At 44.3% G+C, this 19,129-nt stretch overlaps 1 protein-coding gene across 1 annotated transcript in view; it reads left to right on the top strand.

Moving 5' to 3' along the window:
- Positions 1-18,071, top strand: part of gpc5c (glypican 5c) — a 111,010-nt gene extending 92,939 nt beyond the window's left edge. The window contains exon 8 of the mRNA XM_019855900.1: positions 16,042-18,071. Within this exon, the coding sequence (XP_019711459.1) occupies positions 16,042-16,223 (182 nt within the window). The 3' untranslated portion in view covers positions 16,224-18,071. The remainder of the gene's footprint in view (positions 1-16,041) is intronic.
- Positions 18,072-19,129: the final 1,058 nt, after the last annotated feature.

Raw genomic sequence — 19,129 nt, 5'->3', positions numbered from 1 at the left:
TTTTTTCAGCGATTGGAGAATCATTTTACTTTGCAGCTGTTTGCCGAGACAAATTCCCGAGGTCCATGTTGAAAGAGGGCATGGCCGCCCATTGTTCTGGCAAGAGAGACTTTATTAACAAACTAATGAGCATGACTTATCTACAGAGAGCAGACCCACTGTCTCTTTTATCACTTAGATGTGGAAGAAATGCAGGAAGTCTCACTGCGGAGTTGGACAGCATTGGGTCTCACAATGCTGGACCTTGTGCATACGAAGCATATGGGGTTTGCCACATTTTGTGTGCAGATAGTCATTTATGCTAGTGCTTGCACTGCATATAGCCTGTTGCAGTTCAAAAAAATACGAAAAATAATACAAGGTTGTTGTGTAAAAAAAAAAAAAAGCCATTCTAGTTGTCACTGAAGCAACCAGACTCCCTGTAGATATTAATTAATCTTGCCTCACAACGGAATTTGCCCACTATACTAGAGCATTAATAGTACGGTATCGTGCATACGAAGCATATGCGGTTTGCCACATTTTGTGTGCAGATAGTCATTTATGCTAGTGCTTGCATTGCATATAGCCTGTTGCAGTTCAAAAAAATAAAAATAATACAAAGTTGTTGTGTAAAAAAAAAAAAAATGCCATTCTAGTTGTCACTGAAGCAACCAGACTCCCTGTAGATATTAATTAATTTTGCCTCACAACGGAATTTTCCCGCTATACTAGAGCATTAATCGTACGGTAAAACAAAATCTATAATAACAACAACTAACTGAGTCATGCAGCCTACTTTAATTCCAAATAACTACAACACGGAGCCACAAAGGTTGATTGACAACATTCAAAATGGTAACTTTAGTTCTAAATATTGAGATGTGGAGTTTGCCCGGTGGGTGTGGCCCAAATAGAAGGCGGTCACAATCGAGTGCTGTTGTTGTTGCCCAGTGTGGCAGGTGAACGACCATCCTGCATTCCAAAATAAGATTGCCCCATAACGAGGCCCCCCCAAGGCAAGTCAATGACTGGCTGCTATGCCGAAACAGTAATTACATAATTAGATAGATGAAACAGTTTGCGCATGACTACATAGCTTCTTCTAGTATTTGCAACTTATATGTCAAAATGCAAAACAGAAGATAATGAAAATAGGCTTGGGAATATTGTTATATTGTCTGTGTTGCCGCACCATTTGTGTTTAAATATTTGTTGCTCATAAAACAGGTGTTGATGCTAGATATTTGCATCAACATTTTTTTTTCTTGGGGCTTTGCGTGTGTTTACAAGGCCTTTTAAAAGGGTTATCGGCTACATGTAAACGTAGAGACTCGATGCTCTCCGCAGCTCAGGCCGGGCTTGTTCCCGATGGCCATATCTCACGGGGCTCATAATGCGCCTGCAGCTTCGGCCACCCTCCGAGCCATCTCTTCATCCATGTTTGGCTGTAATAAATGCGGTTGAATCAATATCAATAAAAAACATTGTCGTACGTGTTGTCACCCATAACATTGTCCACGCTCATAATTCAGGATGCCATCTTGATGATAAGAATGTCTTTGCGGATATAAAAGCCAGACGAAGAAGAAGAAGGGAATTTGATTGAATAACAGTATGCAGCATGCACTTTGTGGACCGTAATCTTTTTGCATTGTGCAGTAGACTAATGATACAATGGAACGGGTAGAAATAGTGACTAAATGGCCTACATGCCGTGACAATTTACTGCACTTAAAATGTCAACCAAATAAAATAAAGGTCTACAAATGTATTTATGGGTATCTTTCTGATGGCACCAGGACACCTGCAAAGTGGAAACAACACAGGAGAGAACAATGCATCTTTGAAATACACTATGCAGTAGGTTTAATAATACATACAGCTTATCGGGGTGATGATATTTTATTTATTCCGTTTCCAATCCGTTACCATGCTCTGAACTCAAAACATTTGTATCTCGAATCATCTCTTCCCTTTGAAATGAATGGGGATGCCTTTTTTTTTCCTGTTCCAGACTCCCAGAACAAACCAACAAAAAAACTTGGGAATGGAACACTCCAAATTGTCCCTAGATGAGATTGTGAGTGCGAATGGTTGTTCGTCTGCGTGCCCTGTGATTGGCTGGCAACCAGTTCAGGGGGTCCCCAGCCTACTGCCCGAAGACAGCTGGGATTGACCTCAGCACGCCCCGCGACACTCATACCGAGGGACAATTTAGAATGTTCAATCAGCCTGCCTTGCATGTTTTTGGAATGTGGGAGGAAAGCGAAATACCCGGAGAAAATCCACGCAGCCACGGGGCGAACATGCAAACTCCACACAGGAAGGCCGGAGCAGGAATCGAACCTGGTGCCTCTGTACTGTGAAGTCGACGCGCTAACCAGTCAACCACCAGGCCGCCCGGATAGAAAATATATCGAATAGAATTGTATTCATTTTTTGAGTGTATTAATAATCATTTAGTCTATTAAATACATACAAAAAAAATCATGAAAAATGCTATGACCATTGTGTTGATGCATCGAAATCATACCTTTACTCTCCATGACCTTGCCAATTTCTGAAGAAGTCTGATATTTTGTTCATGACGGTGAGCAGAAGGCTGAGATAAATTATGAAACTACATTAAGACCCTGAACAGCTCTCGTTTAAGTGCAATCAAAACAAGTGCAAGAACAAAAAGGTGAACACATGCATAAATATGAAGATTTGCCTCTTTGCATTCCAACTCTTATGAATAAATACAGCAAATACAAAACTTGGAAGGCCCAAATGGGGAAAATGCATTCTTTTCACTTCCTCAATTTGCATGTAGAGTCACATTGCATGATGCCTTGCCTGCTTAATCATGATTCACGACCTACCCTTGCCTGGAGACATGTTAGTGTACGTCATGTGCCAACTAAACAAGGCCTGCACATTAAGAGCTGTCATGGCGACAGCCAGGAGAATAAATCAGTGAATCTGCAGCGAACCACAGCTTTCCTCACCCTTGCAACTCTGAGGCACTCTTCTGCGGTTCTTCCCGTGGTGTGCCGATGGCTTTTCTTCTGTATTAGCCAAGAGGTCCAACTATTTATTTCTTCCATTTTCCGATCCGCTCCATCCTCACAAGGGTTGCGGGGGGGTTCTGGGGCCTATCCCGGCTGTCTTCGGGCAGTAGGCGGGGGGCACTCTGAACCGGTTGCCAGCCAATCACAGGGCACACAGAGAGACGAACAACCATCCGCGCTCACACTCACACCTCGGGACAATTTCGAGTGTTCAATTAGCCTGCCACGCATGTTTTTGGAATGTGGGAGGAAACCGGAGTACCCGGAGAAAAGCCACGCATTCACGGGGAGAACATGCACACTCCACACAGGAAGGCCGGAGCTGGAATCGAACCCGGTACCTCTGCACTGTGAGGTCAATGCGCGAACCACTCGACCACAGGGCCGCCCCAAATATTTATTTGTACTAGCTCATTCATGTATTAATTGGTAAATGACTGACAGGGGCACCGCCTGCGCGTAAAAGCAGAGATTAGATGCTCGCAGGTTTCAGATTAACCCTTTCATGCACCGTTAACGATGACCTGTGACCTGATAACATGATAACCTGTCCACTGTAGTAAACGCTGTCCCTGAAAGGGTTCGAAGTGAAAAACCCACCCGAGTGCCTGCCAGCATTCAGATTGGTCTTCACTGCAGATTGACCAAAACGGGCCCAAAGAAGGAGTTGAATAACATTACACTGAAATTACTCTTTGCAGACGGTGTACAATTAATGCATGGATAAACACAGCCTGCGAAAGGGGCCGAAGCCATGTGAAGCCAAAATAAATGAGTAAAGGCAGTGAGAATCGTGCAGCCGGGCAAGTCCGATTCTCTTAAAGTCATAAACACCATCTGTCAGTTGGTGAGCTCATCATGAAGGCGTCGCTGACACACTCTGAAGTTCCGTATGAAGGCTCGGAGCGACTGGCGTTGGTTGGCGTGATTTATGGCAACTTTCATACGGGATAGTTACGAAATGAAAAGACGGAAATGAAAAGATATGTCTCCAACCATTTTATTGGGTCGTTATCAAACAAGTCACATAGTTGATTGATAGGGGGGGGGGGGGGCATTGGACATTATTCATCAAATACTTTCGGAGGACAGTGGTGGCGATCCTGCGCGGGCCAAGCCACATCACTGTGGTGTCGAACCTCACTAGCTGGAAGTAAGAGTGTACCAAGACTCATCTACTATTAACACACCATACACGTGCAGGCCGTAACGTTTTAGCGTGGCAATGATCATCTTGTGAGACAATCTTCGAAGATAAAAAGATTGCCGGCCTATGGACATCCTTGGCTGGGCTGGGGGCAAAATCGGGACTGCCTGATTGTCATTGGGCGAAAGCTTGGCATCCATTCCACATGGCAGTTAAGATTGAATGGGAAGTCTTACAAAGCGGGGTCTAGCAAGGGACAGCAAATCACAGGACTGACGGAAGTGACAAAGGAATCCTAATTAAACTGTTGGGAGTTGCACATGAGGAGATGCTCGTGATCATAAAGGGCACATTTGCCGGACTAAAACTACGTTCAAAGCTAAAGCAGGATTTGGCTCTCGCATACTCGGCTCGGGCGGGACCCGATCGACTTAGTCCAGGTCCAATTGAGCCAAACCCTTTTGGGACTGGTGTGCTTAGCTGTCAGCTGGCCAGCAGATGTATGGGCTGTATCCTGATATAGATATTACCATTCTGATTGTCATTTCCTTTAACCTTTCATGAAGAGCTTAAGGGCCTGAAGAGTTGATGCGCCTTTAAGAAGAAACAATAGCTTCACCCGGGAAGGAAGAGGGTCTGGTCCGCAGGTGGATGTGGACGGGGTAATTCACTTCTTTACTTGCCTCTGACTTGTGTCCAAGTCTCTCTATTCTGTCAGACCTCCCGATCTTATGAATGAGTGTTTGCAGTCCCCCGCTATATATTATCGTAATTACTCCATCCCGTTTTTTGTTGGGGTTTTTTTGCCCGGCTAGCCACTTCCATTGTTTTTATATCATCTTCCATCTTACCTTGCAATGTTCTCCCCTTTTTGTCACGGCTTGGCACACTCTGCCCTGTGGTTTTATGACACCGAAAGAGGATTTTTAGCTGCAAGGGCTCCCTAGGTGCACAGTCATCAAAGCATAATGGTTCTCATTAGCCAGCCTCATCATTTCCTTTCTAAGCAGTGTCAGTGAAGCCTTTATGATTGAGCCCCTGCAGCACTCCTTTGGGACTCGGGTCTGGACACACCGAGAAACCTCAGTGGCAACAGGTAATAAACCAGAGGAAGTGTTAAGAGTTACTACCTGATACATTTGTGAAATTGATACTAAGGAGTCGGGATTTTGATTGGTTGCTTGGAACTTTATGGCGTAGTAACAAGAGGTACTCGGAAGGTAGCGCCCTGAAAATGCGCTCCGATGAATGTGCTCATTTAGCAAGAATATTGCATTACAAGAGGAGGTTTCCAAGGAGTATATTACATTTTGAAGACGGTTCGCTTGCTTCGTAGGCTCATAAACACAGAGTCACTTTAGTGGATTGAACTTGAATTTTATTGTCTGCAGAACTCCCTGACGTTACACCCCCAGTCCACTTTGCCACTTGTCAGGCATAGACTAAACTTTTCAACTGTGAAATATTTTCCTCCTCGAATACTCGACCAGCTGCAGCTACTCAGTGATGGTCCTTGTTTCTTTTGCGCTCTGTTATTAATGCCCATATTCCGTTTTTTTTTTTTTTTTTTGCCTACAGTGCTTTTGGACCGGGGAGTCTGAAGTACAAGTGACCCTATTTGAGTTTGCCGTGCACAGCCCGAGCGCCACGCAAGCTTTTGTTACCATTGTAACCTAATACTGAACAAATAAAAGCAGACATTCCATTGATATTGAAAAACACAGCGGATGGATAATCGGGGATGAATCCGAACCTTGTCTCAGCCTGTTAGACTCAAATACAGACGAGATGAGTGAGAATGAAACACGGTAGCACTCTTGAATTTCCCCTTAAGGTTGAACTGTCTTCCTCCAGATCAGCGAGGGAACTTGTTTCTTTGAAACTCGGAATTGGCCCAAGTGAATGCTTGAGTTAGTTTTACATTAGCACCGCATGGGTGGTCCCATAATGGAACCTGGCGGCAATGAGCCGAGGTTATTATTGACTTGCTGTATTGACTTGTAGCGCTAAATATGTTTCCATTAAAGTAATGCTACACAAGTCACTTCATTAAATGATTGAAAGGTCAATCAAGCTCCTCTATCAGATGCTGCTAATTAGAGGTAAACCTGGACGGGTTTTTGCAGGTCTGTCTGGGATGGGAGAGCACGTAAACAAATTGCCGATCAGCTACGATAGAGTCCGACGGTGCCATTTAGTAATCATTTGACACTCGTATACATGTCAGTGAGGTTGTATTCCGGAGAGCAAAAGGGACGCAGTGCTGGATGCTAAACTCTAAAAGCAACTGGAATGATTGAGAGAGCGTCAGTACTACCTCGTTGCATTATGGGTGCAGTTTGTTGCTAAGGCAGCGACTTATAGCTATCACCCACTGCTGCAATGGATGAAATTTGTTGGTGAGGAGAGTGGAGAGCGCGTCTTTCGTTCTCACACATTCACTCGGTCCACTTGTGTTGATGGAGCACAGATTTGGCCTCATAGAATCTTTACGGTTATCCTTTTTGTTTGATGTCGAAACAATCCTCCCCTTAAAGTGACCGCGTTCCTAAAAGATGTCTTTCATGCATTCGCTGCCATGGATGTTTCTATTCGTCAATTGTGAACTTCAAATAGATTCGTAAATAGTTTTTTTAAACGGGTGGACGTGCAAGAGTGTCTCACCCAGCTTGTCTGTGAAATTAAGGTTTATGTAAGGGAGACCTTTAGACGGCGGCGTTGCATCGCTTTGGATTTGACATCAGCCAAGGGTAGGAGATGAGGATTAGGCGTTGAATCTTGGCTCAAGAGAGAGAGCGAGAGAGAAAGAGCGAGTGAATTAAGGTGTTGCAGCTGGTAGTAGAAAATGATTGTGAGAAAAGATCCAGTCCCATGTTCCTCTCTTGATTACCAAAAACTGGAAAGAAAGCTAAGAAACTATTTATCTGGTGGGTCTACTGTGGGTCTTGAAAGACCGGTCGAAATTGTCAAAAACAGTCGGCAATATGCGGAACTCTGCTTTGAAAATGGCTGATCTCCGAATGAATTCAGAGTGGCCCAAGTCCTCCAAAAGACCTCATTGTCCTCTCCCATCTATTTCCGGATGTTCCAATTTCAACGTCAGCACCCCTACCGTTCAACTACGCCTGCTCTGTATCGTCTGTTCATTGCTTTATTGATTTGTAGAAGGTTCTAATGCCACCTATCCGAAAAGACTCATTTGTCTCACCATTAGAGATCCTACGCAGGTGGTCGGTGGTTACATAGCTAAGTTGCGCAATATCAAAGGTGAAGAAGATGGACGCGTCCACAGTTCCCAGTGGAGCCCCCCCACCCCACCCCGCTTCTCTCTATGACTCATCATCCAAAGTCCTCCCATCTCGAATGGGAAGCTTGGTTTGAGATTTGATCGGATTTGAAAACTCAAGTCAGTTATGCAAGAGATGACATCAAAGTATCCAACTCACCCCCTCAAAATCAAACATTTATAACATCACAGCAAAACTTTTTTTTCCTCCCCACCCCCCAACCCTCGTGATTTACCAAGACTTTGAAGATGAAAAGGGAAATAACTTAAATCAGCTGAATTCATCGGAGGCTTGGCACACGGGGACTCCGCACCATTTGCAACCTTCTCACCTCAGTGCGAGCTCGTCCGCCGTGTTACTGAGCAGGCGGCACCCTAATGACCATCGAGACACGCTAAAGTAGAGCGAGTTTATCGCTGTATCCTTCACGCACGTCTGTCTGAAAGGACAAACTAGCACCCGCCAAAGCGCTTGGGCGTATGGCCTTTGAATGGGGGCTGAGGTGTTTTACGAGGTGTGTACGCTTGTCATGTCATTGAAATTGGCGGTCTGGAGGGGAATGCGATGCGCAAGAGTTTGAAGGATGCAATCTAAGTGGGGTTGTTCCAAGCCATTTCCGTCGCTTCAAAACATTTGACAGATTTCTTCCATTTTAAGAATCCGCTGTATTGACGAGTGGAAAGTCAGAGTCTCGCCGCACCCCGCCCAGGGGGCCTCTTTTGCTATTTGTTTCTGTATGTGTTATTGTGTTTGCATAAGGGAGTAAATCTTAATCCTGCCAAAGTGTCCAATGGTCTGGTATGGCACTGAGCAAATTCCGTCGCAATGAGCGCTGCTCTGGAGTTGCTGTGCAGCAATGCCAGTTGCTAGGTTTAGCTGCTGCTTTGGATGCGTGCCCCATCGGTGGCCCCTTTCTGCCCTTTTCCCTCCTCCAGCGGCCCATCCAGTGCCCACGGGCAAACCAGATGGAACATCCCAAGCGACAAAAATGTTGTTTGTCGTGCACAAATGTATGTTGTTATTTTTGAGTACATAATAGGATGGATGATAAGATGGGATAAGGCAGCCCCTAGCTGGCAAGGCGCCGCATGGAAAGTGAGCGCAGAGATGAATGGTCCCGAATGAACATCCTTTCCTCGTCCATCCTGTAACTTCAGTCATTTTGTGTAATCTTTGTGGGTTAGTAGATAGACAAACATGCCCGTGCTTGGAAAGTTACCGTATTTTCCGCACTATAAGGCGCTTTCGAGTATAAGGCGCACCTTCAATGAATGGCTTTTTAAAACTGTTTTCATATATAGGGCGCATAGAATAGAAGATTCTTGCCAAAATGTCTGCCACATACTTTTTCTGGCACTTAAATATCCTTTACGTTATATTTATTCATTTTTCGGTCAAAAGTACTCAAGTTTTTCTGTCCGTTCAATTTGGGGCAGGGAATTAACCGGAAACTAATTTTTGAAGTACATTCCGGATTTGGTGCTCATGATTAACATTTTAGAATTCCCCCCTTGTGAGTTAATGTTCTTGAGTGTCTTAAGAAAAATAAACAAATGGCGCGTTTTGTTGCGTAAGGGACTTTCAGCGTTGACATCGATGGTGTGCTTTGTGTCCAGCGCATGCAGTCAAAATAGCCTCCCCTGACATTCGGTTATAGATTGCCGAGTCGCAGCCAGATGCTAAAACTTTTAAGACCTGCATATACTTAAAAGGAGGTGAGAAACCTTACACCGCTCTGCCTCTCTTTTTCTCAGCTACGAAACAGAGAGACTGTTGGTCTCACAAGCAAACATTTCCCAAAGGTCACACGTTGCAATGGTTTCGCAGATGCGATAGTGGGACACGGATAAAAGCAAATATATTTTACAGACTCAATGATGCCCCTTGCATCAATTTAGTTACACGCCCAAATAAGGATTCACCGCACAAAGAGACAGTCAGATCCAGTTGGTTAAATCTGAGCCGGAGTTGAGAGGCCACATCCGTACATGCCTCTCTTTCTCGCTCACTTTCATGAATCCGCCTGTTCAAATGGCACAAGCGTGTCAAAGGTCTTTCATCTTAATAAAAAATTGCCGTAAAAATCCGATGCGGTGGCCTTGCTGAAGACCAAGAAGCGCAAACTCCTTCGCATCCGTTTCCCATCAAATCCATCGCAGGGAGAAGACCTTCAAGGTCAGTAAAGGGAAGGGTGGGGGGGACTGAGAGAGAGGAATGTGTGGAGTCTGAGGGAGGTGGCGCAAAGTTATTGTCATCCACCGCATTCCCACAATGTGCAATCGATCAAACCTCCAACCTTGTTTTCTGCCTTGATGATAGTATGCAGCAGACACAAAGATGAAACCTGTCAATCAAATCCATGAATGGGCGAGTCAAACGTGTGTGGATGTGTCACCTTGTAAAACTGTATTACAGAATAAATGACCCCTCTCACAAGAGGTTTCCTCTGAGTCGGGTTGTCGAGAACTTCAATGTGTGCGAGTCTCACAGGTTTCTGGAAAATACTTTGGCTCAAATCTCAAGAAATAAAATATTGTGTGAGAGGATGGATCGGGAACTATGCTGTTTAGTGTTTGAGTAAATCCGCTGTAAAAAAAACACGTGTCGGTCTGTCAAACAAATGTTTTGCATTGGCCTTAAGGGAGCTCTGCACTCTTAAGATTACACTTCGTGTTGGAACCGAAAACTACAAGACAAACAAGTTTGAAACACTTGTTAAATCAGCGATGCGCACGAAAGAAATAACCTTTTGCCGATGCTGCTATTGGTGTTTTTTATGGCTGCGAGTGTTCAGTTTTGGCGCAGCTGTACTTGCTAAGCTGTGGAGTGGTAGCGCCATTCCTCAGCTATCGTTCAACCAAGACTTAGACAGCACACACAGATCAAATTAGGAGCAAATTTGTTCTTTTATACCGTAATAAAATAACGCGATAAAACCTCAGCATCAGATCGAGGATCAAACAAACCCCCAAAAAGTGGAGGACAGTACAAAAATGCGGCGTCTCTCTGGGTTATAACGCAATCATTCCCAACTTCCCACAGAATTTCTTGGGAGAAATCTTTGTGTTGTCTATCCCACTCACCTTTCAACCCCTCTGGTCACCCTCCTTTTTTCCTCCCCTATCCATCCTTCCTCTTTTGCTTCAAGCCGAAGTGCAGCTTGTAGTCGGTGCTGTTACCAGCCATGGTCCAAGCAGCTGTTGTTGCTCTTTGGCCAATGGCAAATAAAGCCTCCAAAAAATCCCAAACAAGAGAGCCCGTCCATCTGCAGATGCATGAGGGATCACAGGATAAAATGAGGGTGATTGTGCACCAGGGCTGAACCTAATGATTGTCGATTTATTTTGTTGCTTAATGACTGAATTGGATCAATGAAACACGTTTTCATTTTCATTTCTCTATTCTAAAAGAGGACATGATGTCAAATTGCTGAAATTTCATCGATGTCAATTATGATTCAGTTCCTGGTTTGGTCACGAAGATGTCCGAAAACAGTTTTGATCCTTATTCTCGAAAGTAAAAGCAAATATTTGCAAGTGTCTCATTTTGACAATTGTCTGCTTTCGTGCAGGACTACGAAAATCTAAAAATATTTCCTGTTGAAAGCCCAAATTCCAAGGATCTGGGCAATTTTAAATTAAAAAGTTCTCTGAACAATTCATCCATTATCAAGATAATTGAACCCCAATTCAACTCAAAAATGGCCCACCGACGGTTCGAGCCACACCCGGCCAACAGCGCTCAGCGACGCTCAACCCACTGCCAGACGTCCGACGTCGGCTTGCTACATCGACAACTTCAGCATACTTTGCACGCTCTCCTATAATCATGGTTGAAATGACCTCACGCCCTCTCTCAGAATGGCGCAATATACAGAATGGCTTACGCACAGGTACGGTGACTTGCTAGCTTAATTTTGCACTCGTCCTAGCGGAGTTGGTCTCTGAATGGTTTGCTCTGCGCTGATCGAACGGGAGGTGAATTAAAACAGAAAAAGGCATGCCGGCGTTCAAAGTACACCCAACAATTTCTCGCAAAGAAGTTGCCAACACGACATCCTGCACATTGTACTCGACGTCATCATCGCAACGCATCGCCTTGTCGCCCCTCCATCACACAGTACTTCATTCATAATTCAGTAACTGATGCAACCGCCGCTTCCTTATTCATTCTCAGAGACACGGAGTCTGCGAATTCTGCGAAATTTTAAAAGGGTCTCTGTGTGCCACCGCATATCCTTGAATTGATTGATTCCATCTGCCTCGATGATGGATATTCAGTCTGGCGCTAAGAAGCAAATCAAAACTGTTTTTGCTCTTCTAACCATCGAGCCTGCCTTCTGCTTTCTCCCCATCCTTTCCCTCCCCGTATTTTCGCCATTATCGTATGAGCCAGCTCGATGAAGCGTGTATCAATCTGCTAACATTGTCATTACGGCGACATCACATTCCATTAGCCCCCCCCCCCTTCCCCCCCTTTGCGTATATTTAGGGACTTAATTGTTCGGTTACGGCGCTTAATTTTACATTCACGCAGGTGTCAATTTAATTGATCATCCATCTGGTTTAATCACTAATGGCGTAACAGTAATAAAAGCGTGCATCATATAAACTGCAGTTGGTCGACTGGTTCAAGGAGAATCGCCACTGTCGAATTCGGAAAGATTGCATATGTTTTGCGCGTATGATATTATTGTCGCAAAGGTGGCTGAACATTCGCTCTCCCGGCTGTGACGTCGAACTGGCTGTGAACAGGACTCAAGCATGCTGGGTTTAGACTGCGTAAATTCTTCTCGGTGGTGCAAATGGCGTCAAGTGCCTTATCGCGAATCTCGTAGTTTGAACAGCTGTGAACGGGAGTTGGTCTCGGACAGTTTAGTTAGCATTGGCCCGCCTCCTCGTCACTCAATTTAATTGCTTGCAATTGAGGTTCAAGTTGAGGTTGACAAAGCTTTGCTGCGGCGTGTATTCGCCACGAGGAAATGAACACTTCAACTGGCTGGCAGGATTATATTGCCTTCGAGGAAATTGCTCGTTCTGGCACAAATTGTCGCCGTAATTAGCCAGCTGGTTAACATGCAGTGATTTAGCATATTTCAACTCCATTCTTCTCGATCCTGATGAGATGCAGCCCGGTTTCGCCGAGAACAATAAGCGCAATCAGATTCGGGATGAACGGCGTCTTTGTCTATTGTCAACCTGGAAAAAAACAAAAACGTAAGCTGGAAACAATTCACTCTCTTTAGAGAGGGCCGAGCCCTGAGCTCAAATGCACAACAGAGGTGTGGGGATGATATGGGAGGGAAAAAAAAAAAGAATCGACATTTGTTGTGATATCCAACTCACATTTGTTGCTTCTTTCTCTTCCGGGTGGTCAGAGCATCGGCAGTCGTTGCGAGTTGAAACTTGGCAAGGTGGGATTTCAAGATGTCACAACCGCGTTCTCGTAACTCCACCGGCGAGGCCTTGTAAGGTCACAGTCGATTTACTTCACAATCACATCCATCTTGAGAGAGTTGGCTCATTCGCGTTGAGTGGGATCAACTGAAATCTTGACCTCATTTTGCCAACAGTGGCAGATTAGTCTCTTTTAAAACAGTCGGCCCCCCTGACACAATGCATCGCAATCATTTATCTGGCCGTTGCTTGTTTTTCCTCCCAAAATCCTTTGGGATCGGCACTCCTTGATATATTTTCCTCCCTTTTCAAAGGCTTATGCAACGTTTGCTCGGCCTTGTTAGCGTTAGTGATGAAGCCGGGTTTTTTTCTGTTGACGGAGACGACCCGTAAATCAAGCAATCGATCAGTCAGGAGTTGAGCCTCTGTTTTGATTGGTCGTCTTAGCGCAACTCTATGCCGCTGACGTTGGGAGAACCGTTAGGGGAAGGCTTCTTCCTGATTCTTGCGCATCAAAGCAAGGTCTGTGAAGGTATGATTGGTGGCTTTGGTGGAGAAGAACTGAACTGAAGACCTTTGGTGCATCACAACTTGAGGATAGGGTTGATGTGACAAAAAAGACGCTTCAAGCTGTTTAACGTGACTCCTACTTCAAGTTTACTGTCAAACGAAAGATGAAACAAAGGATTTGAAACAACCACCCAAATTTTAGGTCCGCTAGCTTAATGCTAACACCTTTCTTTTGAAACGAAACCTTTCTTTTTGACCTAGATCATAATTCACCAATGTCTCAGACTGCCGCAGTAGCGCCATCAACTGCCGAGGAGGACGTACTCGGTGTCAGATTATCTTTGAATTAAGTATCAGTGACTGGTATCGGCAGCCTCTTTGGCCTTTCGATACCTTAAATAAAACTTGTATCGGTACTCGCCCATTCCTTGTCCTAATGCTCAACTCTTTCCACATGAATAATCTTCTCTTTCTATCCCATTCCATGACCCCCCCCCCCCCTTCCCCCCCCGATGTTTGCCGTTGCACCTTTGCGTATATTTAGGGACTTAATTGTTCGGTTACGGCGCTTAATTTTACATTCACGCAGGTGTCAATTTAATTGATCATCCATCTGGTTTAATCACTAATGGCGTAACAGTAATAAAAGCGTGCATCATATAAACTGCAGTTGGTCGACTGGTTCAAGGAGAATCGCCACTCCCCCCCCCCCCTTCCCCCCCCGATGTTTGCCGTTGCACCTTTGCGTATATTTAGGGACTTAATTGTTCGGTTACGGCGCTTAATTTTACATTCACGCAGGTGTCAATTTAATTGATCATCCATCTGGTTTAATCACTAATGGCGTAACAGTAATAAAAGCGTGCATCATATAAACTGCAGTTGGTCGACTGGTTCAAGGAGAATCGCCACTGTCGAATTCGGAAAGATTGCATATGTTTTGCGCGTATGATATTATTGTCGCAAAGGTGGCTGAACATTCGCTCTCCCGGCTGTGACGTCGAACTGGCTGTGAACAGGACTCAAGCATGCTGGGTTTAGACTGCGTAAATTCTTCTCGGTGGTGCAAATGGCGTCAAGTGCCTTATCGCGAATCTCGTAGTTTGAACAGCTGTGAACGGGAGTTGGTCTCGGACAGTTTAGTTAGCATTGGCCCGCCTCCTCGTCACTCAATTTAATTGCTTGCAATTGAGGTTCAAGTTGAGGTTGACAAAGCTTTGCTGCGGCGTGTATTCGCCACGAGGAAATGAACACTTCAACTGGCTGGCAGGATTATATTGCCTTCGAGGTAATTGCTCGTTCTGGCACAAATTGTCGCCGTAATTAGCCAGCTGGTTAACATGCAGTGATTTAGCATATTTCAACTCCATTCTTCTCGATCCTGATGAGATGCAGCCCGGTTTCGCCGAGAACAATAAGCGCAATCAGATTCGGGATGAACGGCGTCTTTGTCTATTGTCAACCTGGAAAAAAACAAAAACGTAAGCTGGAAACAATTCACTCTCTTTAGAGATGGCCGAGCCCTGAGCTCAAATGCACAACAGAGGTGTGGGGATGATATGGGAGGGAAAAAAAAAAAAGAATCGACATTTGTTGTGATATCCAACTCACATTTGTTGCTTCTTTCTCTTCCGGGTGGTCAGAGCATCGGCAGTCGTTGCGAGTTGAAACTTGGCAAGGTGGGATTTCAAGATGTCACAACCGCGTTCTCGTAACTCCACCGGCGAGGCCTTGTAAGGTCACAGTCGATTTACTTCACAATCACATCCATCTTGAGAGAGTTGGCTCATTCGCGTTGAGTGGGATCAACTGAAATCTTGACCTCATTTTGCCAACAGTGGCAGATTAGTCTCTTTTAAAACAGTCGGCCCCCCTGACACAATGCATCGCAATCATTTATCTGGCCGTTGCTTGTTTTTCCTCCCAAAATCCTTTGGGATCGGCACTCCTTGATATATTTTCCTCCCTTTTCAAAGGCTTATGCAACGTTTGCTCGGCCTTGTTAGCGTTAGTGATGAAGCCGGGTTTTTTTCTGTTGACGGAGACGACCCGTAAATCAAGCAATCGATCAGTCAGGAGTTGAGCCTCTGTTTTGATTGGTCGTCTTAGCGCAACTCTATGCCGCTGACGTTGGGAGAACCGTTAGGGGAAGGCTTCTTCCTGATTCTTGCGCATCAAAGCAAGGTCTGTGAAGGTATGATTGGTGGCTTTGGTGGAGAAGAACTGAACTGAAGACCTTTGGTGCATCACAACTTGAGGATAGGGTTGATGTGACAAAAAAGACGCTTCAAGCTGTTTAACGTGACTCCTACTTCAAGTTTACTGTCAAACGAAAGATGAAACAAAGGATTTGAAACAACCACCCAAATTTTAGGTCCGCTAGCTTAATGCTAACACCTTTCTTTTGAAACGAAACCTTTCTTTTTGACCTAGATCATAATTCACCAATGTCTCAGACTGCCGCAGTAGCGCCATCAACTGCCGAGGAGGACGTACTCGGTGTCAGATTATCTTTGAATTAAGTATCAGTGACTGGTATCGGCAGCCTCTTTGGCCTTTCGATACCTTAAATAAAACTTGTATCGGTACTCGCCCATTCCTTGTCCTAATGCTCAACTCTTTCCACATGAATAATCTTCTCTTTCTCTCATTTTTTGTGCCGACAGTACACACAAAAGGCTCCAGTGAAGTTGGATCCATCGGGCCTGAACTGAATGTTCCGAAGCAGAATCCAGCCAAGGCCCCGTCAGTGCGAGTGATAGGAGGTTCCCCATCGAACAGCTGGCCAGGACCCTGCAGCCTCGCACTGCTCCTCGCTGCACTTTGCTCACAGTGGACTTTATTCTGATGTCTACAAAAAGAAAAACAAACAAAAAAAAAACTGCAGACTGACTTTAACATTCAACACACACATCACTTTTCAACTCCTCCATCCTGTTGGATGACGGAAGGGGGAATAGACGACAACCTCCAGGCGGCGATTCTCCCCTTTCGAGACCGTCTTGTTGTGGAGCTTGCCCGTGTGTGTTTGTTAAAAGCGATTCCCGTGAACACGCACACTCCAAACAAAATCCCCGCTGCTTCCTCTGGGCTTTGCCGTCTCTGAAATGGTCGAGACTCGCGTCCGTTCACTCTTAAAGACGCACCCTTTGGAATTTTAGTGAGGACTGTATACAGAGGCTTACACTTGCTGCCAATTTGCATACACTTTAATTCTCTTTTGTTTTTCTACCTTTCATTTTGCCATCGCAAACCACTGCATCATCTTCTGCCCCCGCAAGGAGAATTCATTTGAAAACATATTTCCTGTGTGAGGATTACGGAATGCATGCTAGATTGAGAAATTGGTTCCAGGCGTCTGACCGAGAACACCAGATTTGATATCCTCTAACGACTGTGTATCTTGGCTCCGATTAGAATGTGAACGCTTGTGCAGGTGAGCGCCCTCGCACACGTGCGACTTGCTGTTTATAGTAAGTACGTTTATAGCGGTGGAATGATCTGACAGAGTGTTTGAGGTTCAGAGTCAGAGTAAAGCTCTTAGTGGCTAATGGAGCTTTATGAGCTGTTTAAATGGATTGCAATGCTCATCTGCTCTGAATATACCGGGATATCATTTCTATGCAAAACAGAAAGTGGTGACTTTAAGAAGGTGGAAAGAAAGCCGGTATGGCATTTGATTTGATGAATGTTTTGCGTGCATCTTCTCTCGTGTGTTGGCTTGTGGAAACGCATGTTGTCCAAACTGTTACTATGAGCAGGATCGCTGTCCGAAACATTTTTGTAGTAATGTGCCCTAAATTTCGGACTGTCGTAGAATCACTTAACGACCCTGTAAAGTGAATTCACTATTTCATGAATTCCAGAATGCTGGATGTTCGGACAAAAAAAAAAAAAATGTAAGTCAAGACATGATGCTTTAGAGTGCCTCGTTGTTGGCCATGAGTGTGCATACATAACTGAGAAAGAAAGTAGCAGGAAAAATACTTTAAAATCAGATCGTCGTCAACCATGTTAGTGCACATTCAGCCCAATCGTGTTCCGATACCTTTTTAAATGTTTGGTTCCTCTCTTGCCGGATTCAGCACATTGGCAGCCATTGTGCTCGCCCTTTCTTAATGACTTCATTGTGTGTCCCGTTCTAATGCCAGAAATGTTTTTCTTTCAGTCACGATAACAGTAATGCCCCCCCCCGCCTCACCCGCCCTAATGCCGAACGTTCCTCGCAAATCCAATAGATTACAAGTCAAATCCGTATTTGTCTCTGCGCAGAAGAAGCCGAACAAGCAAGCTGCTCTCCTTTTACAATGCCTCCCATCCCGCTTGCCTTCTTGTGTAAATGTTGCCACTGTTGTTGGAAAGTGAAGCACGTGTGATGTAAATGAATGTATGGTCAGCGCGACGACGCCAATACCGTATTAAAGCTGGAGCTGACATTTCAGCGCTCTTGGGCATATGTTGGTCTGTGATTCCGAGGGAAAACGGATAGTGTCTTTCATTTGATGTCGATGCAAATACATTTTGTAAGATGGAGTCAATGACACTTCAGGCATAAGAGCAATGTGGCTACTTGCAAGTCGAAAATGTGTCAAATTCTGTTCCATTCACCAGTACTGAATTCTTTCTCCATGTCCTACAGATCACTCACCGTCATATATCGTCGCATGTGGATAAATGTACAGATTTAAGTCACTTATCTTGCTTTGATTCTTCTTATTGCATTTATTTTTTTTTTCTTTTAAGTGCAAATTTATTTGCTTTGCTCTTTTGGCCGCTCTCCACCTCAGATAAAAAAAAAAACAAAATTCTAGCCACTTAACAGAAAAACAAAACAAAAAACAAGCACAGAACGAGTGAATGTCCGAGCTTTGTCAAATCTGCTGTGAGAAAGACCACAATTGCATTAAATGAGTAACGGAAAAAAATAATCATAATTAGCTGATGGAAGATGAATCATTCTATTTTGACAAAGTAAGGAATCACAAGTACGGATAACTTCTTTCCAATATAGTTCGTAAAAGTTTAAAAAAAAAGTAGAAAAACCTCATTATGGATCGTAATTAAGTAGGTCACTACTACCGTTTCAGTACATCCCGACAGCTGAAGAGTCATGATTGTGTATGCAGGGCAGGCTGCCCTGTCTAACCTTCTCTATTTGCATCCGAGAGGCTTCCGTGCTAAACATATCGGTCTGTCTTTGCAGCAGAAATAGAATCTGCTGGAGTTTTGAGCACTGACAGAGGCATCGCTCGTGGCCCTAAGCTGACATGGAGTTGACCAGTTCGTTCCTGGGAAACTTTACCGAGCTGTCCATGCTGTCAGCAATAATAAAACAATAACACAAAATATTAGAATGTCAACAAACAACTACTTTGGGATATAACAAGGCTCCCATGCTGTATTTAAAATGCTAGTCTTTAAAGTAGTCGTGATTTCAGAGATCCAAAACAATTTGTATTGCTTTTGTTGTTGTTGTTGTTGTTTGCTCCGACACTGTCTGTAGAGTATAAATTGTAATTTATTTCAGTACTGTACACTGTAGTAATCCAACACAACACATCATAATATCACATAATTGTGATTCATTATTACGTTGTAGCCAGAAACAGTCTTAACATGTAAATGCTAATCAGCTAACAGTAGCTATTCGCTAGCTACCTACCTAGCACGATGGCTTAGCTGCTGAACGTGGCCTCACATTTGAAATTTGTGTATAACCTTAATTATTTATTTATTTATTTATTTATTTTTTAC

Source organism: Hippocampus comes, unplaced genomic scaffold, assembly GCF_001891065.2.
Source record: "Hippocampus comes isolate QL1 unplaced genomic scaffold, H_comes_QL1_v1.1 scaffold114, whole genome shotgun sequence".
NCBI classification, from domain to species: domain Eukaryota; kingdom Metazoa; phylum Chordata; class Actinopteri; order Syngnathiformes; family Syngnathidae; genus Hippocampus; species Hippocampus comes.
Note: the sequence above shows the minus strand (reverse complement) of the source record. Positions and strands in the feature narration are given on the sequence as shown.